We start from the raw sequence: 20,306 nt of genomic DNA on the forward strand, positions 1-20,306 counted from the left end.
TAAGCAAAATCTTCAAAATAACATTTGGAGCAGAAAGACATTTATTTCTTCTTCCTTGGTTCAACACAGTTTTTAGATAAAAATTTAATTACACGGGAAGTCGGGAAGAAATTGTCCCAAGATTTGTGTTGTCTGAGAATCATTATTTTTTCTTGAGTGTCTTGTCCTTGTTTTTCTTAGATTTTTGTTCCTCTTAATCACATTTTCTTCAAGTTGATTAAGTAAGGAGCAGAGCTAGATTGGGAGGTATTGATATTTCCATTTTTTAAATCAAAATTAATAAAGTCTAGCTGGCCAAATTGTTTTCATCTAACATAATTTGTCTATAATCAGAGTATGCCACTGGCTGACGAGGTGATCTCAGTTTATATTACTGTCTTCAAAAGACTTACTTTTTAATTTTCTAGAGAATCTGTTGGAGATATCTTCAGGATCTCAACATACAATTCAACTATGGGGAGAATTACTAGGTTTTGATGTTCGCTTCTTATGAAGATATTTCTAAATCGGATAGATTAAGTTGGGAAGGGGGAATCCATACATTTTACCCACAAGGAACATCACATATAGATTAGAAAGAACAATGGCTCTTAGTTGCTATGAACAAGATCAATATAAGAAAACCAATTACATTCCTATATAGCAACAATAGACAATTATCTTTTCTAATAGAGATTCCATTTATAAAAGCAATAAAAATTATGAGGCAGTTATTTGTTCAAATATGTATTTGGCAGGCCTGTTCTACGCCAAGAATTTTTCTAAATACTTCATCCAGGCCAGTGAATTAAGTAGTGGGGTAAGAGGGGAGCTCCAATGTTTGTGACGGTGGCGGTGTAACATGTGTTTTATTTTGTCTATAACCAATAAACATGATAAATCAGGGCCTTGTCTAGTTAGTCTGAAGACGATCATACTGTGGAATAAAGACACAAAGTGCAGGTTAGGGGCCTGACAGGTGCTGTGGAGAGCAGGAGCTGTGTGCAATGTTAAATACGGTGGTCAGGGTAGGCCTTTTCAAGTAGTGAGACTGTGCAAAGACAGGCAGGAAGTGAGGGGATGAGCCAAGAGAGTCTCTGGAGAAACAATTTTCCAGGTGGAGGGCGCATCTGGAGGTTTTCAGGTGTGAGTCTTCCTGCTGGGGTGGAGAAATAGCAAGGAGGCAGGGTGATAGCGCTGAGCACCCCACGGAGGAAGCAGGAAGAGAAGCACAGTGGGTGCTGACTGGGGGTCCACAGGCAGGCGCTTGTAAACACTGAAGTCTTTTACTCAGAGAAAAGTTGAAGCTGTTGGAAGGCTTGGCGCTTAGGATCTGATTTAATTAAAAATAAAAGCATAGGGATCTCATTTGAGAATACTTTGCAGGTGGAGGGGTGCAAGGAGGCATGCACAGTGATTCTTGAGGAAGCTCCTACAACTAGCCGGGCAAAGATGGAAGTGGGTCATTCCCCAGGACTACAGTGGAGATCATGAGAAATGATAGGCTATTCTAGATCTGCTTGGACGACATGACCCAGGTGATTTCCTGTGAGTGAGAAGAAGAAACAATACTCTTCTGACCTGAGTGACTGAAAGGACTGAATTGCCCTTAAGTGTGATGTACAAAGCTAGACAGAAGACATTTTTGAGTGTGAAGAAGAAAAATTCAGTTTATGACATCCTCTGGATCCTCTCTGGAAAGAATGTGCTTAAGCTCCTGAAGTCAGTACTCACCACTGACCTTTAGACACACATGTACACACATGCACATGGATACACACTCACATAAACTCACATTCCACTAACAAATACTCTCACAGTTTCCTCTCAAATATATCCTAAGCCTTTTAGACCAGAACAGTCTATTCAAAAGGATTGTGAAAAAACAGAGATATCAAGTTGCCTATAAGCAAAAGAAGATCCCAAACCTAAAAAAGCAACAAGAAGCTAAACACTCAGAAGCTTCAAATACATTTTTAAATGTGCAGATGTGTGGGTAACATACACAGCGAGTGGTTCTTCTTGTTCTCGGAATCCAGAAGCAAAGTGAGTGCAAAACTCAGCTACCATAAAGGTTAAGTGATGCCATACCTCAATCCCAGACAGCAGGAATGGCACAAAGAAATGGTGCAAAACCCTTGACGGATACAACCCATTCAGTTTTCAAAAGTCCTGCATAGTGACAGATAACAAGCAACAGGACTTTTTGTGATCAAACGGTGTTCATACTAATATAATTTCCCTTTACTGTTTCCCTTTACTTTGCAGATAATTCATCCAGGGTGACAGGTGCATAACCTTTTCTGATTATTCCCTAAAAGTCCCCTTGTGAGTTTTTCCTCTAAGTCTTTCTCAGTCTGGGTTCCCAGTTACTTACTGAACACGGTGGTTTAGTCACTAAGTCGTGTCTGTCTCTTGCAACCCATGGACTGTGGCCCGCCAGGCTTCTCTGTCCATGGGATTCTCCAAGCAAGAATACTGGAGTGGATTGCCATTTCCCTCTCCAGAGGAATCCTCCTGATCCAGGAATTTAACCCTGGTCTCCTGCATTACAGACAGACTCTTCACCAACTGAGCTATGAGGGAAGCCCAAATGTCATGATAGGTACTGAACAAATGGATGAATGAACACATGGATGAATGAGTGAATGAATTAATGAATGAAAGCAATTTAGTTTTGGAACAAATATAACTTTCTTTTCCCAGAACCTTGTCTACCCCTCAGAGATATTGGATGTAAACTATGAATATTTTATGGAATTATAAACAGGTTCTGAGAAAAACTCAAATCTAAAAGGATTATTTATTTTGTTATCAGACACATGTTCTTATATTAATCATATAAGAATAAAAATCTTTAAGTCTCTTTATCACTTAGATACGGAGTCTAAAAACATCAAACTTGTAGAAATAGAGTAGAATAGTGATCGCCAGGGGCTGGGGAGGAGGAAATAAGGAGACAATGGTAAGAGAGAACAAACTTCCATCTATAAGATGAATAAGTTCTGAGAATCTAATGTAAAACATGATGACTACAGTTAACACTGTACTACACAACTGAAATTTGCTAAGAGTACATTAAACTATATAATTAAAATTTACATACACACAATGATAAATATGTGAGGTGATGGATGTGTTAATTAACTAGATGGGGGAATCCTCTCACAATGTTACATACGTACGTGTAAGACATCGTTATGATAAACACTGTAAATATCTTACAATTTTGTGTCAGTTATATCTCAATAAAATTGAGCTCCACAGGAACTTCTAAAAAGAAGACTGGAGTTGAGAAAAGGCATAAGAGTTGGAGATCTTTCAAAAGGTCCAGAAATCATTAAGATAAAACCTATATTATCATTGTGGGATTAGATAACTTCATACCAGCAAAATATGAAATACAAAAAGAGCCACATTTTAAGCATTATATGTAAAGAGAATGGAAGAAGAGATGGCATGGAGAAAGGTTTAGAAGGAACAACCAGACAGACGGGAGAACCAGAGAAGGCGGTGTCTCAGGCACGAAGGGCACAGAGTGCTCCAAGCTATCTGTTCCTTGAGAAAGAACAGGTTTCCTAATGCATGCAAAGGTGGGGAGGTCAAGGGGAGCAGAAGATGAAGCAGTTGTATTCATTTTCTAGGGTTCTTGTAACAAAGTACAGTTGACCTTTGAACAGGATGGATTTGAACTACAAGGATCTGCTTATACACAGATTACTTTTCAGTACACATACTACTACGTTTATGGTCTGTGGTTGGTTGACTCTGTGGATGTGGTATCCATGGATATGGAGGGCTGATTGAGAGACTCGAGCATCCATAGATTTTGGTATCTGCAGGGGTGTCTTGGAAGAACCAGTCCTCCATGGATACTGAAGGACATGTGTACAAAAAACTCAGTGAATTGAACAACAGAAACTTAGCCTCTCACAGTCCTGGAGGTTAGTCTGGGATCAAGTCTGAAATCAAGGTGTCAACAGTATTGGCTCCTTCTCAGGGCTGTGAGGTTATAATCTGTTTCAGGCATCTCTCTTGGCCATGTAGATGCTTATCTTCTCCTTTTGTCCCTTCTTATCATCTTCTCTTTATGCATGTCTGCCTGTGTTCAAATTTCCCCTTTTGATAAGTCATATTGAATTAGGGCCCACTCTAATAACCTCATCTTAACTAATTACATAGGCAATAACTCTATTTCCAAATAAAATCACATTCTGAGAGACCAGGGGTTAGGACTGCAATGTGTAAATGTTGGTGGACCTGATGCAACCTATCAGAATAGTCACAAAAAGGTAGAATAATGTCATAAATGTTGAGCAGCAATGGTTGTTTTATATTTTGTGAGAGAGTAAAATGTAATTGAAACAAGAGAAGGGGTGACTGAATATGAGGTATTAAGAATGAAGAGAGATACAAAATGAAAAGGTGGGAAAGGTGGGGTTTAGAAGAATGGATAAAGGCTTACATTTGGAAAAGAGAGGAATGAGAAAAACATTTGGAGAAGAGAAGTGGAATAAGAGACAAAAAGAACAGGGAAGAAAAGAGTCAAGAGGTTTCACTTTGTATGACTAAGTGACTGTGAAGTTAGGTAAAGGCTGGATGAGAATTTTAAAAGAGACTGAAAGATTCAAGCTGGTTGTTATGGGGACAAAGCAGGGAATTAACAGTGAATAACTGCTGTTAATAATGGTAAAGAAACTGCCTGTAATGCAGGAGACCTGGGTTTGATCCCTGGGTCAGGAAGATCCCCTGGAGAAGGGAATGGCTACCCACTCCAGTATTCTTGCCTGGAAAATTCCATGGACAGAGGAGCCTGGCAGATTACAGTCCAGTGGGTATCAAAGAGTCAAACACGACTGAGTGACTAACTTTCACTTTCCCACTTTCAAAGAAGAGAGTTTATAAGGCTGAATGATAATAGATCATTTACTTTTTAAATAGATCTAATCCAGAAAAAGTGTACTAACTGTTTCATCTTCTTTGAGAAGCAAGAATATGGGTGATTCTTCTTTGAGAAGAAGAGAAAATGGGTGACTGAATTTACTCACAAATAGCCTTTTTCCACCCTAAATGGTATAAAGAGGGAAGCCAGAGGGATCGGGTGGAGAGGGAGGTGGGAGGGGGGATCGGGATGGGGAATACTTGTAAATCCATGGCTGATTCATGTCAGTGTATGACAAAAACCACTACAATATTGTAAAGTAATTAGCCTCCAACTAATAAAAATAAATGAAAAATAAATTTAAAAAAATAAAAAAAATAAAAAAATTACTTGCCACACACATGCAAAAAAAAAAAAAGGGGAAGCCAAACAAAACAGTGAAAGGAAAGCAGAGTAGGATGAGAGCACTTTGGGTAAAGCCATAAAAACAAGTGTGGCCACAGGAGTGCAAAGTTGAAGTGAAGGCCTTTGGAGTAAAGAATGTCACAGAAATCTAAGGTCACTGAACTGAATGTCACCAAAGGGATGCTAAATTAGCACAGAAAGATTGTAACATTTAAGGTGTGACTGTATTAAGACATGCTTCCCTGATAGCTCCAGTAGTAAAGAATCTGCCTGCCAATGCAGGAGACGCAGGTTCAATCCCTGGGTAAAGAAGATCCCTGGAGAAGGAAATGGTAACCCAATCCAGCATTCTTGCCTGGGAAATCCCATGGACAGAGGAGCTAGGTGGGCTTATAGCCCATATGGTTGCAAAAGAGTCGGACACGACTGAGCAACTAAACAACAACATATTAAGACATAATAACATGGCTTTTCAGGTGTCCACCTCAAATAGATTCAACTTCACTATTATTACTATGATAGTAATATTAACTTGAGTTAGAATAGTAACTTTACGAAGTCATGCTTTGTGGAAATTTTTATTTAAGGGCTAACAAATGACAAGAAGGAGGAGGGCAAGGAGAAGGAGGAGAAGAAAAGGAAAAAGAAAAAGAATATATAGGAAGAATGTTTATAAAAGTCATAACCAAAAAAAACAAAAAATTCTAAGCATTTAAACTTAATGAGCTGGTAAAGGTTTCATAAGAAGGTGACAGCCGGTAGGTCTGAACCTAGTGATCATAGAGTACAATATTCTTTATTTGCTTTCTTAATTCATCCCCTTAGATGGGCATAAACATTTCTGAGAAACTTTCTCAGTTAAATTTCCCTTGGAAATGAAAGTACACAGTTCACTAAGCTTTAAATTAACCCATAAGTTAAGGCTCAAGTATGGTTACAAAGTGAAAAATCCCATCATTTTATAGATTTTCCCAATGCTTGCAGGCAAATTCAATACTATTTATACATATTTTTGCCTGCTAGTAATTAAATTGTTTCTAATTTATGTTCTGTGAAAAATGACATCTGCTTTTAATTGGGAAGTTCATTAAAAAATCAGACAAGTAAAACAAATTATTCACTAAAATGAAGACAGAGGAATTGAAATGCACTAATGCAGGTGTCTCTACTGTTTGGAGATTCAGTTAATTTCTGCCGTGAGACATTTCAGATTCAGACTCCATTTTATTTTTTAAATTAGATGAAACATTATAAAAGTAACAAATACTTCTTCAATTTGTAGACTTTCCTTATAATCATCACAGATGATGTCAGCTAATTAACTGAAACAATATATATTTAGGTGGTTATACCATTTCTTTTGCATACCTTCAGTAAAGGAATTTGGGGATGTAATAGAAGTTCAAATAGAATAGTCAGCTTCTTTATTGAGGTTAATAAATACCACAGTGAGAAGAAACTAGCTAACAATGATTGTGAAATACTTTGAAACTATTTGGACAACCTGGGAACTATAAATATACAAACTCTAGATATTTCTACACACTTCCTGAACCACCTAAGAGACCTACAAGTAGCTCCTTTTGTACAAAATAGTTCAGTAAAGTGCTATTTCTGTGGAAATATTTCTATTTTTAAAAAGGAACAATCGAATTTTAAATACTTCTCTTTTGATCTTCAATTACCTGAGTGATAAATGCAAGCAACAAAAATAAATCAACTTTTAAGCTCAGAAATCATGTCCACACACCTAAAGAAACACAAAGATTTATTTAGACTTACATCTTTCAAGGTCTTACAATGACCCAATATTTCAACTCCATCACTTAAACTCGCTTTCATTCTACTGCAGTTCTCTCCTTGTCACCCAAAGGGTAGTACAGAGGCTGATAGCATCAATATTACATTGAAATTTGTTAGAAATGCAGATACTCAAGTCTCAGCCCAGATCTCATGAATGACAATATGCATTTTAACATCCCTGGGTAATTCATGAATACACTTTAGTTTTAGTTTTAGCTCTGGTCTAAAATACAGTGAAAGAAAGTCTTTTTACCATTAGATAGATGAATAAGAGACAAATGATTATGGATGGGGAAATTAACAGATTATATGACCTTATATATAGAAAATTTTAAGGGGTTCTAAGAAAAACTATTAGAGCTATTTCAGGGTACAATATTAACACACAAATCACTGTCCCTCTATAGACTATAAATGAATAATTTGAAAAGGAAATGAAGAAAAACTTTCATTTATAATAGGATCAAAAAGAATAAAACACTTCAGAATAAATTTAAGGGGGTTCAAGATCCATATGCTGAAAATGATTAGAAAAAAAAAAAAACTACTGAAAAAGTTAAGAAGACCTAAATAAGTGGAAAGGTATCCTGTGATCATAGATCAGAAAACCTAATGTTGCTAAAAAGACAATACTCTCAAAGTCATCTACAAATTCCTATCAGAATCTCAATGGCCTCTTTTTTAAGAATGGCAAAGTATATTCTAACATGTAGAACAGCAAGAGACCCCTGAATAACCATAAAAATCTTTGAAAAGAACAAAGTTAGAGAACTCAGTCTCAAATCTCACTACAAAAACTACAGTAATCAAAACAGTGTGGCACTGGCATAAGGACAGACATACAGATCAATGAAATAGAAGTGAGAGTTCAGAACTAAACCTATGCATTTGTGGTCAGTTAGAAGGCAATGGCACCCCACTCCAGTACTCTTGCCTGGAAAATCCCATGGACAGAGGAGCCTGGTAGGCTACAGTCCATGGGGTCGCTAAGAGTTGGACATGACTGAGCAACTTCACTTTCACTTTTCACTTTCATGCATTGGAGAAGGAAATGGCAACCCACTCCAGTGTTCTTGCCTGGAGAATCCCAGGGATGGGGGAGCCTGGTGGGCTGCCATCTATGGGGTCACACAGAGTCAGACACGACTGAAGTGACTTAGCAGCAGCAGCAGCAGTCTCAATAAGGGTGCCAAGACTATTCAATGGGGAAAGAATAGTCTCTTCAACAAATTGTGCTGGAATAATGATATCTGCATGTAAAGAATGACCCTTTCTTTACATCATACATATAAATTAGCTCAAAATGGAGCAAAACCTAAATGTAAGCGCTAAAGCCACAAAATTATTAGAAAAAAACACACAGGAATAAATCTTCATGACCTTGGATCTGTCAATGGTTTCACAGCTTTGACATCAAAAGTAAAAGCAACAAAATTAAAAATAAACTGGACTTTCTCAAAATTAAAAACTTTTGTTCATCAAAGCACACTACAGGCAAAGGGAATGAATAGACATTTCTTCAAAGAAGATATTCAAATGGTCATGAAAAGATCTTCAACATCACGAGTTTTTAGCTATTTGTTGTTTAGTCACCAAGTCACGTCCAGCTCTTTTGAGACCCCACGGACTGTAGCCTGCCCAGGTCCTCTGTCCATGGGATTTCCCAGGTAAGAATACTGGAGTGTGTTGCCATTCCCTTCTCTAGAGGATCTTCCCAACCCAGGGATTGAACCCATGTCTCCTGCATTATCAGGCAAATTCTTTACCACTGAACCACCTATTGGCTATTAGGGAAATACAAATAAAAATACCACTATTGGATAGTACTTCACATACACACACTAGGATGTCTAGGAAAAAAAATTTTTTTAATATAAGAACAAGATCATAAACTAAGTTTTGGCAAGGATGCAAAGCTAAAAGCATTGTACATGGTGGGAACTGTACATGTGTTCCCACTGATAATGGGAACAAAAAATGGTGCAGCTGCTATGCAAAATAGTATAGTGATTCCTCAACAAATTAAGTATAGTATATTTATACAGTAGAATATGATTCTGTCATAAAAAGTAATAATGTATCATTACAGGCTACAATATGGATGAACCTTGAAAACATAATAAAGAAATCAGACAAAAAAAGGCCATTTGTATGATTCCATTTATGACATATCCAGAATAAGTAAGTCCATGGAAAGTTGATTAAGGATCATCAGGGGCAAGGGGAGAGAGGAATAAATTGTTTAATGGGTGTATGGTGTTCCTTTTTAGGGCCATAGAAGTATTCTGTAGCTAGATAATGGGACAGTTAAACAACACTGTGAATTTACTAAATGTCACTAGAGGTAAGATTTTAGGTTATAATTACAATCTTTTTTTATTAAGCCTCTATTATGTTGTACTTGTGTGAGGCATCATGCTAAGTACTAGTGTATGAGAATACAACTAATACTCAATAATACAACAACTGCATGAATTAGGTACAATTATTATCCTCTTTCACAAAAGGGGGAACTTAGGTTCACATGTAGAAGAAATTTGCCCCCAGAGTATATCAGAAGTAAGCAGAAATGCTAGGATTTAACTCTAGGCCCTGCGAGTGTACCATTCACTCCAGTGCCATATTTTGAGATACTATGCATTGCTGCCTCAATACAGTATATGCTGAATCTACACAGTTTAGTAATAAGCAGTCATTAAGAAGCATACTTGAAATATGCATTTGAATAGAGGAATGCTTATGAGATAATGTTAATTGAAAAAAACCACACTGCAAAACAACAGATACACAATTTTGCATATAGACACACACAGATACATATACAAGTTTGGAATACTCAAGTTTTTTTATATGTTTTGTATTGCCTTGTTGTTTACATTTACATACATGCACTATGAGTGATTTTAATTTTCTCTAGTTTTCAGTTCTGAAGCTCAGTCCCTCAGTCGTGTCCGACTCTGCAACCCCATGAACCGCAGCACGCCAGGTCTCCCTGTCCATCACCAACTCCCGGAGTCCACCCAAACTCAAGTCCACTGAGTTGGTGATGTCGTTCAATCATCTTATCCTCTGTCGTCCCTTTCTCCTCCTGCCCTCAATCTTTCCCAGCATCAGGGTCTTTTCCAATGAGTCACCTCTTCACATCAAGTGGCCAAAGTATTGGAGTTTCAGCTTCAACATCAGTCCTTCCAGTGAACACCCAGGACTGATCTCCTTTAGGATGGACTGGTTTTAGGTATTTCTAATTTTTCCAAAATGAGAGTATATTATGTGGTCAGAAAAATAAAACAATAAACATATTTTTAAGGAGCCACATTCTTGAGGTGGTTCTATTGATGACAATTATGTGTTTAAATTATTCAAATAACCTTGCAAGAGACTCTGCTTTACTTTCTTATCTCATAGTTACAAATATTTTGTAGCTTTAAGCTTGACTTTTTCCTCTGAATAAACTTTCTGTGGGACTTAAGCACTGATATATTTTTTAAAATCTCCAAATAATATTATTTGAAGGAACTTGAGGCCAAGATCACAAATCCAATTTATGAAATCACTCAGCAACAGCTGGAAAATATTTTCAATGACTTGGAAAATTGGATTAGATGATGAATCATGGAAGACAGTTTTAATCTTGAAGTTCAGAAATGTGAATTCTACTATATTAAAACATTGAAGATGATGCTTCTTTATACCATTTTCAGTTTGTTTTCCTTATAAACTTCAAAGGTTATTTGGTAATCAAGGACTTTATCAATAATATATAGTCATCTATGAAAATTAAGGGTTTCCCAGTGGCTCAGTGGTAAAGAAGCTGACTGCCAATGCAGGAGATGCAGGTTTGGTCCCTGGGTCAGGAAGATTCTCTGGAGAAGGAAATATCAATCTGCTCCAGTATTCTTGCCAGGATAATCCCATGTACAGAGGAATTTGGTGGGCTACCATCCATGAGGTCACAAAGAGACACGACTTAGCGACTGAGTATGCATACATGAAAATTAATGAGAATATGAACATACATGAAATATATGGGAAAATTCTCTAAGTCAGTGTCTCAAACTTGAGACTTTGCATGTCTAATGATTTCCAGATGCTGCTGTCTAGTAACCACACCCTAAATAAGGCTTTATGTGGTCTCCTTTAAGCCTTTAAAATAGTCATTCATAATTTCCCTTTCAAAAGATATTATATCCCACCTACAGTTACTCTCATTCAAACTTCAGTTGTTTCTTGAGACATTTTTGCCTTCAGCATCACGTCCTTCCATTCTTATCATTCAGATTTTTTCCAAGGTAATCTAAATGAGTTAAGCTACTACTCCACTTACATTGTATCTCATTGCTTATCTGGTCTTGAACCCAAATGCATACAGGGGAAAGGTATATAATGTAAACAACTGAAGCAAAAGCGGCAGAGGAAGTCAGTGAGGAACGGTGGGGACTAAGCAAGCTGAAGCACACACTCCTTTCCAAAGGAAATAGCTATTGCTGGGCTCCAGCCAAGAGTTGCTATGTCTATGTGAAAAGATGAACTTGACATTACCAGGTCTTCCATTTTTTAAAAGGAGCAGGAAATCTGGATTTCATTTTTGATAAAAATGTCATTATCTTAAGATTGGTAGTGAATTTTTAAAAATCCTGACCCCCCCAAACAAACTACATAAAATCTCCAGGCATGAATCCAGATGTCAGTATTTTTTCAAAGCCCTTGTATAAAGTAATTCTAATGTGTACCAACTGCAAAGGGCCTGAACTGAAGCAAGAGTGGACCCTATAAAATTTGGGGATTATAGTCCACCATGGTGGTATAAAAATGACTTTAAATTGAAGATAGCTAAACATTTAGCAGCAGCAGAAAGAAGTATTACCTAAACTTAAATGAAACTCCTACACAGCTTCCCATGACCCCTTCCCAGGCAGTTTTCTGACTGAAAGGAGACTGACACGGCGCTAAGTAACTATGAGTTCAGCTGCCACAAACCCTCCCTCAGGACACCCCTAGCCAGGAAGAAGACAGACTGCTCATCTACCATCAAGAAGCCAAATAAAATCTTCCATATTCTCCCACTGAAGCCCTAAAAACTTTTCTTTTGAAAAATTGATCTTCGTAAAACTTTACTTTGGGCTATTTCAAGAGTTTTCCATTACTGGAACCTCCCATGTACACCATGTTAAAATAAACCTTGTCTTTACCCCTGTTAATCTGTATATTTTCAGCCAATTTGCAGGGCCCTAAACACTGGACCCAAATTGGAAAAGGTTTCCTCCCAACAGAATTAAATGTTGGTTGCTGAAGGCAGTTCTTAGATAAACATTATTTCTGATGTACAGAAGAAGGAATGATTATGTCTTCTCAAAGGAAACAATAACGAAGTGTTTGTTAATATATTATTTTAATAGCCCCTATAAACAACTCTGAGCTCCAGACTTTGAATTCAAGCCTTGGTGCACCAAACTGACACAGGATAAAATCTAAGAGTATTTAAGGTTCTTAACCAAAGGGTGGTTTATAATCATCCATGCCTGCTATTTCTTTACCTGTTCCATATGTAAAAGGAAAATATTTTTCATGTTTAAAGGAAGTATAATTTAATACTCATAGTTAAAATTACTCACAGTTAAAAGTTGTATTAAATTTTTTTTGAGTTCATTTCTTTCAGTACAGTATAAATAAAGTTTATTAAAATATTTGAAAGTTGTCATATTTTGTATTTGAATGCATTCCAGGAAGCAATGAGAGAGGAATTTTCAATGTTTATTTAAAAGGAACATACTGAGTAGACTAAAAGCAATACAGAACAACTCACTGCTGTTCGTCTTAGCTGTCGGAACAGAAACACCTACTTTCCTCTGTGTTACCAGATTATCTATATGTGGTTCATTAATGAGTCCTCAGCTTCAGGCCTTATGTCTATGTTAAATCTCCTTTGAAAGAAATATTCCCCCTTCTTATCCTTATACCCATACTCCAATAAAATAAAATAAAATAAAATAAAATCCAAGTGTAATATTCTGCTTCCTGTGTAAGGACATAAAAAATTGGATTCTTCCTCTAAGAATGAGGAATGTCATTGTTAAAAAACCACAGATATAAATATTTGGATGTTTACACCATGGATGGGAGAGGAAACATTTTTGGAGGCATTTTCACAAATACTTTCTGATTGAATTATTCATGGTTCCTCCTTACAGGTGGGGAAGGTGAGCTTGAGAGAGGTCAAGTGTACCCAAGACTGCATAGTGAGTGACAGCAGGAATTCAAACGTGTTTTTTCCTATGTAAATGCAATCTTTATTTTTAGAAAACACGCTAGCACAGGTGGGAAGAGTTAGTAAAGATGGCTAAGGAAAATGTTTGACCAGCAAAGGTCTCTAGGTCCTTTCAAAAACCTGGGCGTTGTAAACAGGACCAGCATTGTGGGTAAGTGACCTGTGCCACACGGCATTTGTTTAGAAGGCCCCATGCTTGGTTTAATACGCTGCTGCTGGTCTATTGAAATTTCAGTAACTTTTTGAGAAAAGCTTCCATATTTCCATTTTAAACTGGATCCTACAAATTATGTAGCTTTTCCTTTCTGCAAAGGCTGACAAAGCAAAGGTAAAATTTATAGAGAAGAACCTTCCTTGAGGGGTTAGTTCTCAGTGTCAGGGCCACGTGGCTTTCTGGAGTAGAGTAAGGTCAGATGCCTTAGACAGGAGATAGGCCAGGGGACAGCTTTCTGGGTGTGACGCCTTCTGTCCCCACCTGCCTGGTCATTGTTTGTCAATGTACCTTTTCAGGAAAGAAAATCAGAGTCCCAGCCCAGTACCAGCCAGAGGAGATAAACAGGAAAGGACCGGACTCTGACCAGGCGGACAGCTCACGTATAAAAGAGAAGCAACCCGACTCTTTCTTAGCATGCCCTCTTCAACCCTCCCTCAGGTGAGCTGGGAAGAATATGGGAAATGGGTCTTTGGAACAAAGCAGGGTTCAGGGTCCAACCACTGGGAGGTCCTCCTAGGAGTCCCCTCCTTTGTGTGTGTCTAGGATCAAGGAGCAAACCACAAATGGTAGAGCCCTAAAACTAACAACAAGCTCTCAGAGGCATCTCCTTGTACCTTGAAGCCAATTCACCCAGAAAAGGCCAAGCTGGCTTTCACCCCTCCCATGCCTTACCAAGTGAAGTTGCTGATATCCCAAGGGAATGTTAACTCATAGGGGAAGGTAACACCTGATGCACAAAATACATACTGAAATACGTAAGTGTGAGAACTGAGAGTCAATGCACTGGACAGACCAAAAATTTAATATATGAAGAAAGCACACATTAGGATATAAAGAAGGACATGCGATAGATGAAGCAGGAAAAAAATGATGACGCAGAATCAGTGTGAGGGATTGGGTATGAAAAACCTAATAGCTGAAGTGGAGAAGTCAGCAGAAAAGTTGACCAGCAAGGAGCTCAGTAGAAGAGTCAGTGGACTAGAAGGTCAAGTATTGTAAGGAATGAAGAAATGGAAGGCAACCAACATTATGAAGGGTAGAATTAAGACATCAGTATCTATGTTTCAGGACTTTCCAAAGTTATGCTGCATCTAGAAATTATCATAGTGAAGATCACAAAGGATTATGTAAGTTAGATGCAACCAGTGTTGTGGAAAGAAACACAAGAAATCTATGCCTTAATAGAATTCATGCAGATTGAAAATATGTAACTCTGTATACATTTTAAGAATGGGAATATGTCTAAAGACATAGACTGTTAGAGTAGATGCCTATGAGAATGGGGATATGAGGAAGATAAAGATTAAGGGAAAATAATAAATCAAGAAGCCAACCCTGAGATCTAGGATGAACTAGAGTTTGTGTAACTTTATGCTGTTGGTGATGGACAGGGAGGCCTGGCGTGCTGCGATTCATGGGGTTCCAAAGAGTTGGACATGACTGAGCGACTGAACTGAACTGAACTGATGCTGAGGACCAAACACTTAAAAATAAATACAGAAAGATAAGGATGGCTAGGTAGGCAAAAGGAGGCTAAGTCACTATTTAAAGTCACTAGATAAAAAAATAAAAAATAATAAAAAAATAAAAATTAAAAAAAAAAAAAGTCACTAGAGAATCACAGAAAGTCACTAAAAGGAGGTTTCTTTCTTCTGGAAAGAGGGTTTAAAAAGCAGACATGAATCAAACACCCTTTTTAAACGCCAGACACTGTCCTAGGTGCTAGGAATACCAAGATGACTAAGATACTATCTCCATGTTTAAGAAATGTTGCCGTTTTTTCAGTCTAGTCCATCATTTCAACCATCTCTGAAAAGGTGTTTTTCATGTTACTTTAAATTTAATAAGCATAATAGTTACTGTAATCTAAATCCTGTCTCTTTTATGAAACTAAAACTTAAAAGGAGTTTTAAGGTTATCTAGGAGCACCTTCTGTGGCCTCAGAATACTCGTCCATTTTTCATCCAGTGAAGTTTACTTCTCTGTAACGACCATGCCCTATTAGCACGTCTTCTCTAGGGAATGGCTGTGGGTAAGGATGGCCTCTGAAACAGTTGTCCTGGGTCTACTGTCTCTGGACTGAACATTGCCCAGACCTTTAACTCTCATCACAGACAAACTTGTCTATCACTGGTTTCCCTTATTCTACCTTATTTAGGAATGATCACCCTCACCTAAACCACCATTACTCCATTCATCTGCTCAGATCCCTTCCTTCTGAAAGGCCATCCTGGATCACCCTGGGACAGAGTGTCACTCCCTCTTCTGCGTTTACACTGACAGGGTTTTTTTCAACCCACGTGACACAGTGACCTCTGCTGTCTTGAACAACCAGTTATCTTGCCATTGGATTATCTAATGTCACATACTGATGACAACTGTCATCAATTTTTATCAACAAGTTATGTATGAGCTCTCATCTCTAAATAGATATTCAATGTCTGAAAATCTTTAAAGATGCCATTGAGATCAGGGGTTCCAAAGGCCAGCCCATAGTTGAAGGAAAATCTTACAACATGTGGAATGCTTCGTAGGAAGTAATAAAACAGGAATTCCCAGAAAACATTATTTTTTTTAGAAAATAACTTTATTTGCAAGGATGCTTAAGAAAAAGAGGTTTCTCTGCCTCAGTTTCCAAAACCAGTTTGGCTCAGAAACTACTTACTGAGTATATGGAGTAATACTCAGCTTCTGTAACAGATCTATAACTAGCTCCTGGGTGACTCAGGACCCTGAAAAGAAGTAGTCAACTTGTCTGAAACAAGGAGGAGCTTATATTCTGAAAGTCCATTTGTAGTAGCGTGAGAGCAGTGAATACTTTAAATCAGTATCAAGATTTAAGAACTTTCTGTTATTAATATCTTGGGTAGTTGATAGTTGTAGGTACAGCTAAGTCATAAAGCTCTGGAAAACAATGGGCCAACACTACTAGGCAATGGTTGAACATAAGGACGTCAAAGCAAATACATTTTTATATGTTTGGGAGGATGGGTTTGGAGGATGGGTTGGGAGGATGGGTGGGAGGGGAAGCAGCAGGTTGTGTTTACCTAGGACAGGTTTTTAAAAAATCAAAATGGAGCACCAGAAAACTTGGAAAATCTTTATAGATTCTCACATGTACAAATAAGTCAACTTCCAAACAACAAGACACAATGGCAAGAAGAACACTGCTAGAGGTTGTTCTGCTCCTCCTGCTCTCTACACTTGATGGTTCCATTTTACACATCTAAGCACCTCCAAGTGGTTGCCTGAGTGGTAGCAATTACTTTTTGCAAAACTAAGAACATGAAACAAGTTAAGTAAAATACGAATGCAAACAGCAAGCAAACTATACAAACGAGTTTTTACTACACCACTGTATTACCTATAGAAGTGTATTCAAGAGAAGTCCATGCAGTTTTCAGTTATTTTTTTTAATGAGTCTCTTACCTTTGCTTTTATTATCAGTTCTTCATGCTTACGAATAAGTTCCTCATTGTCTGAAAGAGATGTACCTAGACCTTGTTCCTCTAAATCTCTTATAGTTTTCTGAAACCAACAAGTGACCTAGGTAAGAAGCAACAAAGAGAGGTCAAATTTCAGATATTAGAATGAATGAATCAAAATTCTCCACATTTTCAAAATGTAAACTACTTCAATTTCTTTTTATATAAACTCATGTGTTTCATTAATATGATCAGGTTTTTTCTTCATTTCAATCTTTTCATTTTATTTTTCTTCATTTCAGTCTCTACATGCTTAAGAGAAAAAACAAAATAATACCCCCAAATTATAAAAACAACATATCATTTCACTGGATCACATAGCATGAAGAAAATAATTCAAATTCAAAATCTCCTAACAAACAAGAACCAAAATAGATCCCACACAATCTATAAACCATGCATTCTTTTAGAATATAAATCTTCTTTTCTGTATAAGATGATCAATCTGAGTATAGTTACATAGTTATGTGAAGATATTAAATAGCATGTGTAGAACTATATTTCTACTATTAGAAGACAATGTACAAATACTTAGTTTGCTACAACTCCTGAATATCTATATCCAAAAAAAATGAATGGAGAAGCTACTAAAATTCCATAGACCTTATAAATGGCTAAGGACATAACTTACAATCATTTAGACTTGATTTGCAATATGCACCTTACACAATGTTAAAACAACAAATAATAAAAGACATAAAAGAAGCTGCGTTTTTTAAGAAAGATCATATAAGTTGACATGAGACTGATAAAAAAAATTCCCTGATAACTCAGTTGGTAAAGAATCCACCTGCAATGCAGGAGACCCCAGTTTGATTCCTGGGTTGGGAAGATCTGCTGGAGAAGGGATAGGCAACATAAACCAGTCAATCCTAGAGGAAATAAGTCCTGAATATTCATTGGAAGGACTGATGCTGAGGCTGAAGCTTCAATACTTTGGCCACCTGATGTGAAGAACTGATTCATTGTAAAAGACTCTGATGATGGGAAAGATTGAAGGCAGGAGAAGGGGACAACACAGGATGAGATGTTTGGATGGCATTACCGACTCAACAGACATGAGTTTGAGCAAACTCTGGGAGTTGGTGAAGGACAGGGAAGCCTGGTGTGCTGCAGTCCATGGGGTCACAAAGAGTTGGATACGACTGAGCGACTGAACTGAACTGAGACCGATACCATGTGGCCCCAGGATACAGATTCTTTATCCCAATTAAAGGAGAGTTGGATTTTTACTCTCAAATCTTATACAGCATTATTCTTATGATCACATCATAGCTACTGATTCCTAAGAACCCACTACATGCTAGACAGTTTGCTAGTTGTTTTCTGGGTATCATCTTTTTTTCTCTTAACAACTCCGTAAAAAGTATGATACTATATTGACCTTGCAGAGATGAACAGAGGTTAAGCAACTTGTCCGGGGCCAATAGTAAATGGCAGAGCTAGGATTTGTCCCCAAACCTATATTATTCCAACGTCCATGCTCTTTCCACTGTGCCCTGTTGCTATCCTCAGGTAAAAGAAAGTCTTTGGTCATCAGGGGAAACTACTTCACATTTGAAAAATGAATCCCAGCAGCCCACTCAAAGTGGTGGGCATTGTCCAGAATATATACTGTGTCTTTCTTCAGCCTAGTTTGTGTTGGCTGCAGCAGCCTCAGGATTTCTCTGTATTTTTATAACATGGAGAAATGTGGCCAGGGAGAAGGCTAGGTTAGTCCTAAAGTCCTGCAGGTCCACACAATAAACATATACCACCCCCCCCCTCGCCCCGCCACACACACACACACACACTACACAGAAGTCAAATTAGGGATTACCTAGAATAATACCCTCCATTACTGTTACAGGGCTGATAACATCACACGGCCAGATCTATACTTGGTATAGACCTATACCAAGTATAGAGATGCTTGGTATAAGTGTTGGTTGTCTATACCAAGACTTAGCATTTTCCAGCATGGAATAAGAAGTCAAGTGGGCAGCAAGACGGTTTCTCCAGCTTTCTGCTAATTGGAGATTTTTGTTAACCCCAGCATTTTAGGCTAGTGTCAACACAGAGAAAAGACTAATAGTGACCCTGAAGCAGTTTTCATGTGAAGTCTGCCTCATTCTCTTCAGAATATTTGGTATTCCGTGCATAATACACCCATTAGCCAGTGCCCATATCTAAAGTACCGTGTTTATGTATTTACAACTATCTGAAGGTGGTTTGTCTTTCCGGCATCCCAGAAGTTAGACCTAAATGATATGTATTACATGCATATTAGAACCCATGGAGAATATTTTATCAAGAGCTACAAAATTTGTACATTAATTTATTAAATTGCATTAAAAATCTCACAAAAGATGCTATAGGCCTGCACAAAAACAAAAAAGGGATGATTTAAGGGTTTCATCAAAGAAAAATGGCTCATGAATATAGCTAACTTTCAGAAATCCTTTATTTTATTAAGTGCCAGGAGTGAGCTTCATCTATTTTTATCTAAAGTAGTAGGAACTCAGAAATCTCAAGAATGCTTTAATAGGGAAAGTTAATATAGAATCTGAGTGAAGAAAACATGGGGACAAACAGGTGCTCACTAATCTCTAAAAACAGGTGAGAAGTCTGATCCCTCAGATAATCCTGTTCGATTTTGTGAGTCAAAGATTTGTCATTTAACACATGTCAGCAGTGATGAATGCCAGGAAGGAGTTAGTTATTTTGATTTTTTAAGGTATCTTCTGACATCATCCCCTAGATTTGGTAAATACTATTTTAACCTCCAAAGGCTACTACTCTTTTGGGCATGGCCATACATATTTCCTATAAGAGAATGTAGTTCAAGATCTACAGTGGTATTTTATATATCCTGGTCATACACCTGCCTAATAAAGCATACTGAGTCTCTAAAGCTATACATTTTTTACTACCTAAATGCACCCTGGGAAGAAACTTGAAAACAAAGTGGCATAACTCTCAGAAGAAAATGGTTCATCATGGGGGTGTTAAATCTCATCATGAGGCAGTCACACACATGACTAGCATCTTAGATCAGATTTACTTTATGTGCTGTGGGATGCACACAGAATAGACTGAGTCTTTCTGATGTAAAAGCAAGACATCCTAAATAACCAAGAGCATGTCAACCATAATGTAAATCAGTCGTATCCTGTGAGTAGCTACTGCAGACAGCTGCATAGATACTCCAAGAACAATTTTTATAAGCATTAGATTATATCAGCAGTTATCCCAAAGCCTGGGTGATAAGGACAATAAATGATGCGTCAGGAC

General features: G+C 37.6%; 1 protein-coding gene across 6 annotated transcripts in view; it reads right to left on the bottom strand.

The window, feature by feature from the left end:
• CCDC141 (coiled-coil domain containing 141) overlaps nucleotides 1-20,306 on the bottom strand; it is a 241,259-nt gene that overhangs the window by 107,441 nt on the left and 113,512 nt on the right. For all 6 annotated transcript variants that reach the window (XM_043488049.1, XM_043488048.1, XM_043488047.1 and 3 more), the window contains one exon: nucleotides 16,978-17,094. In XM_043488049.1, coding sequence (XP_043343984.1) covers nucleotides 16,978-17,094 — 117 coding nt within the window. The remainder of the gene's footprint in view (nucleotides 1-16,977; nucleotides 17,095-20,306) is intronic.

Source organism: Cervus canadensis, chromosome 15, assembly GCF_019320065.1.
Source record: "Cervus canadensis isolate Bull #8, Minnesota chromosome 15, ASM1932006v1, whole genome shotgun sequence".
NCBI classification, from domain to species: Eukaryota; Metazoa; Chordata; class Mammalia; order Artiodactyla; family Cervidae; genus Cervus; species Cervus canadensis.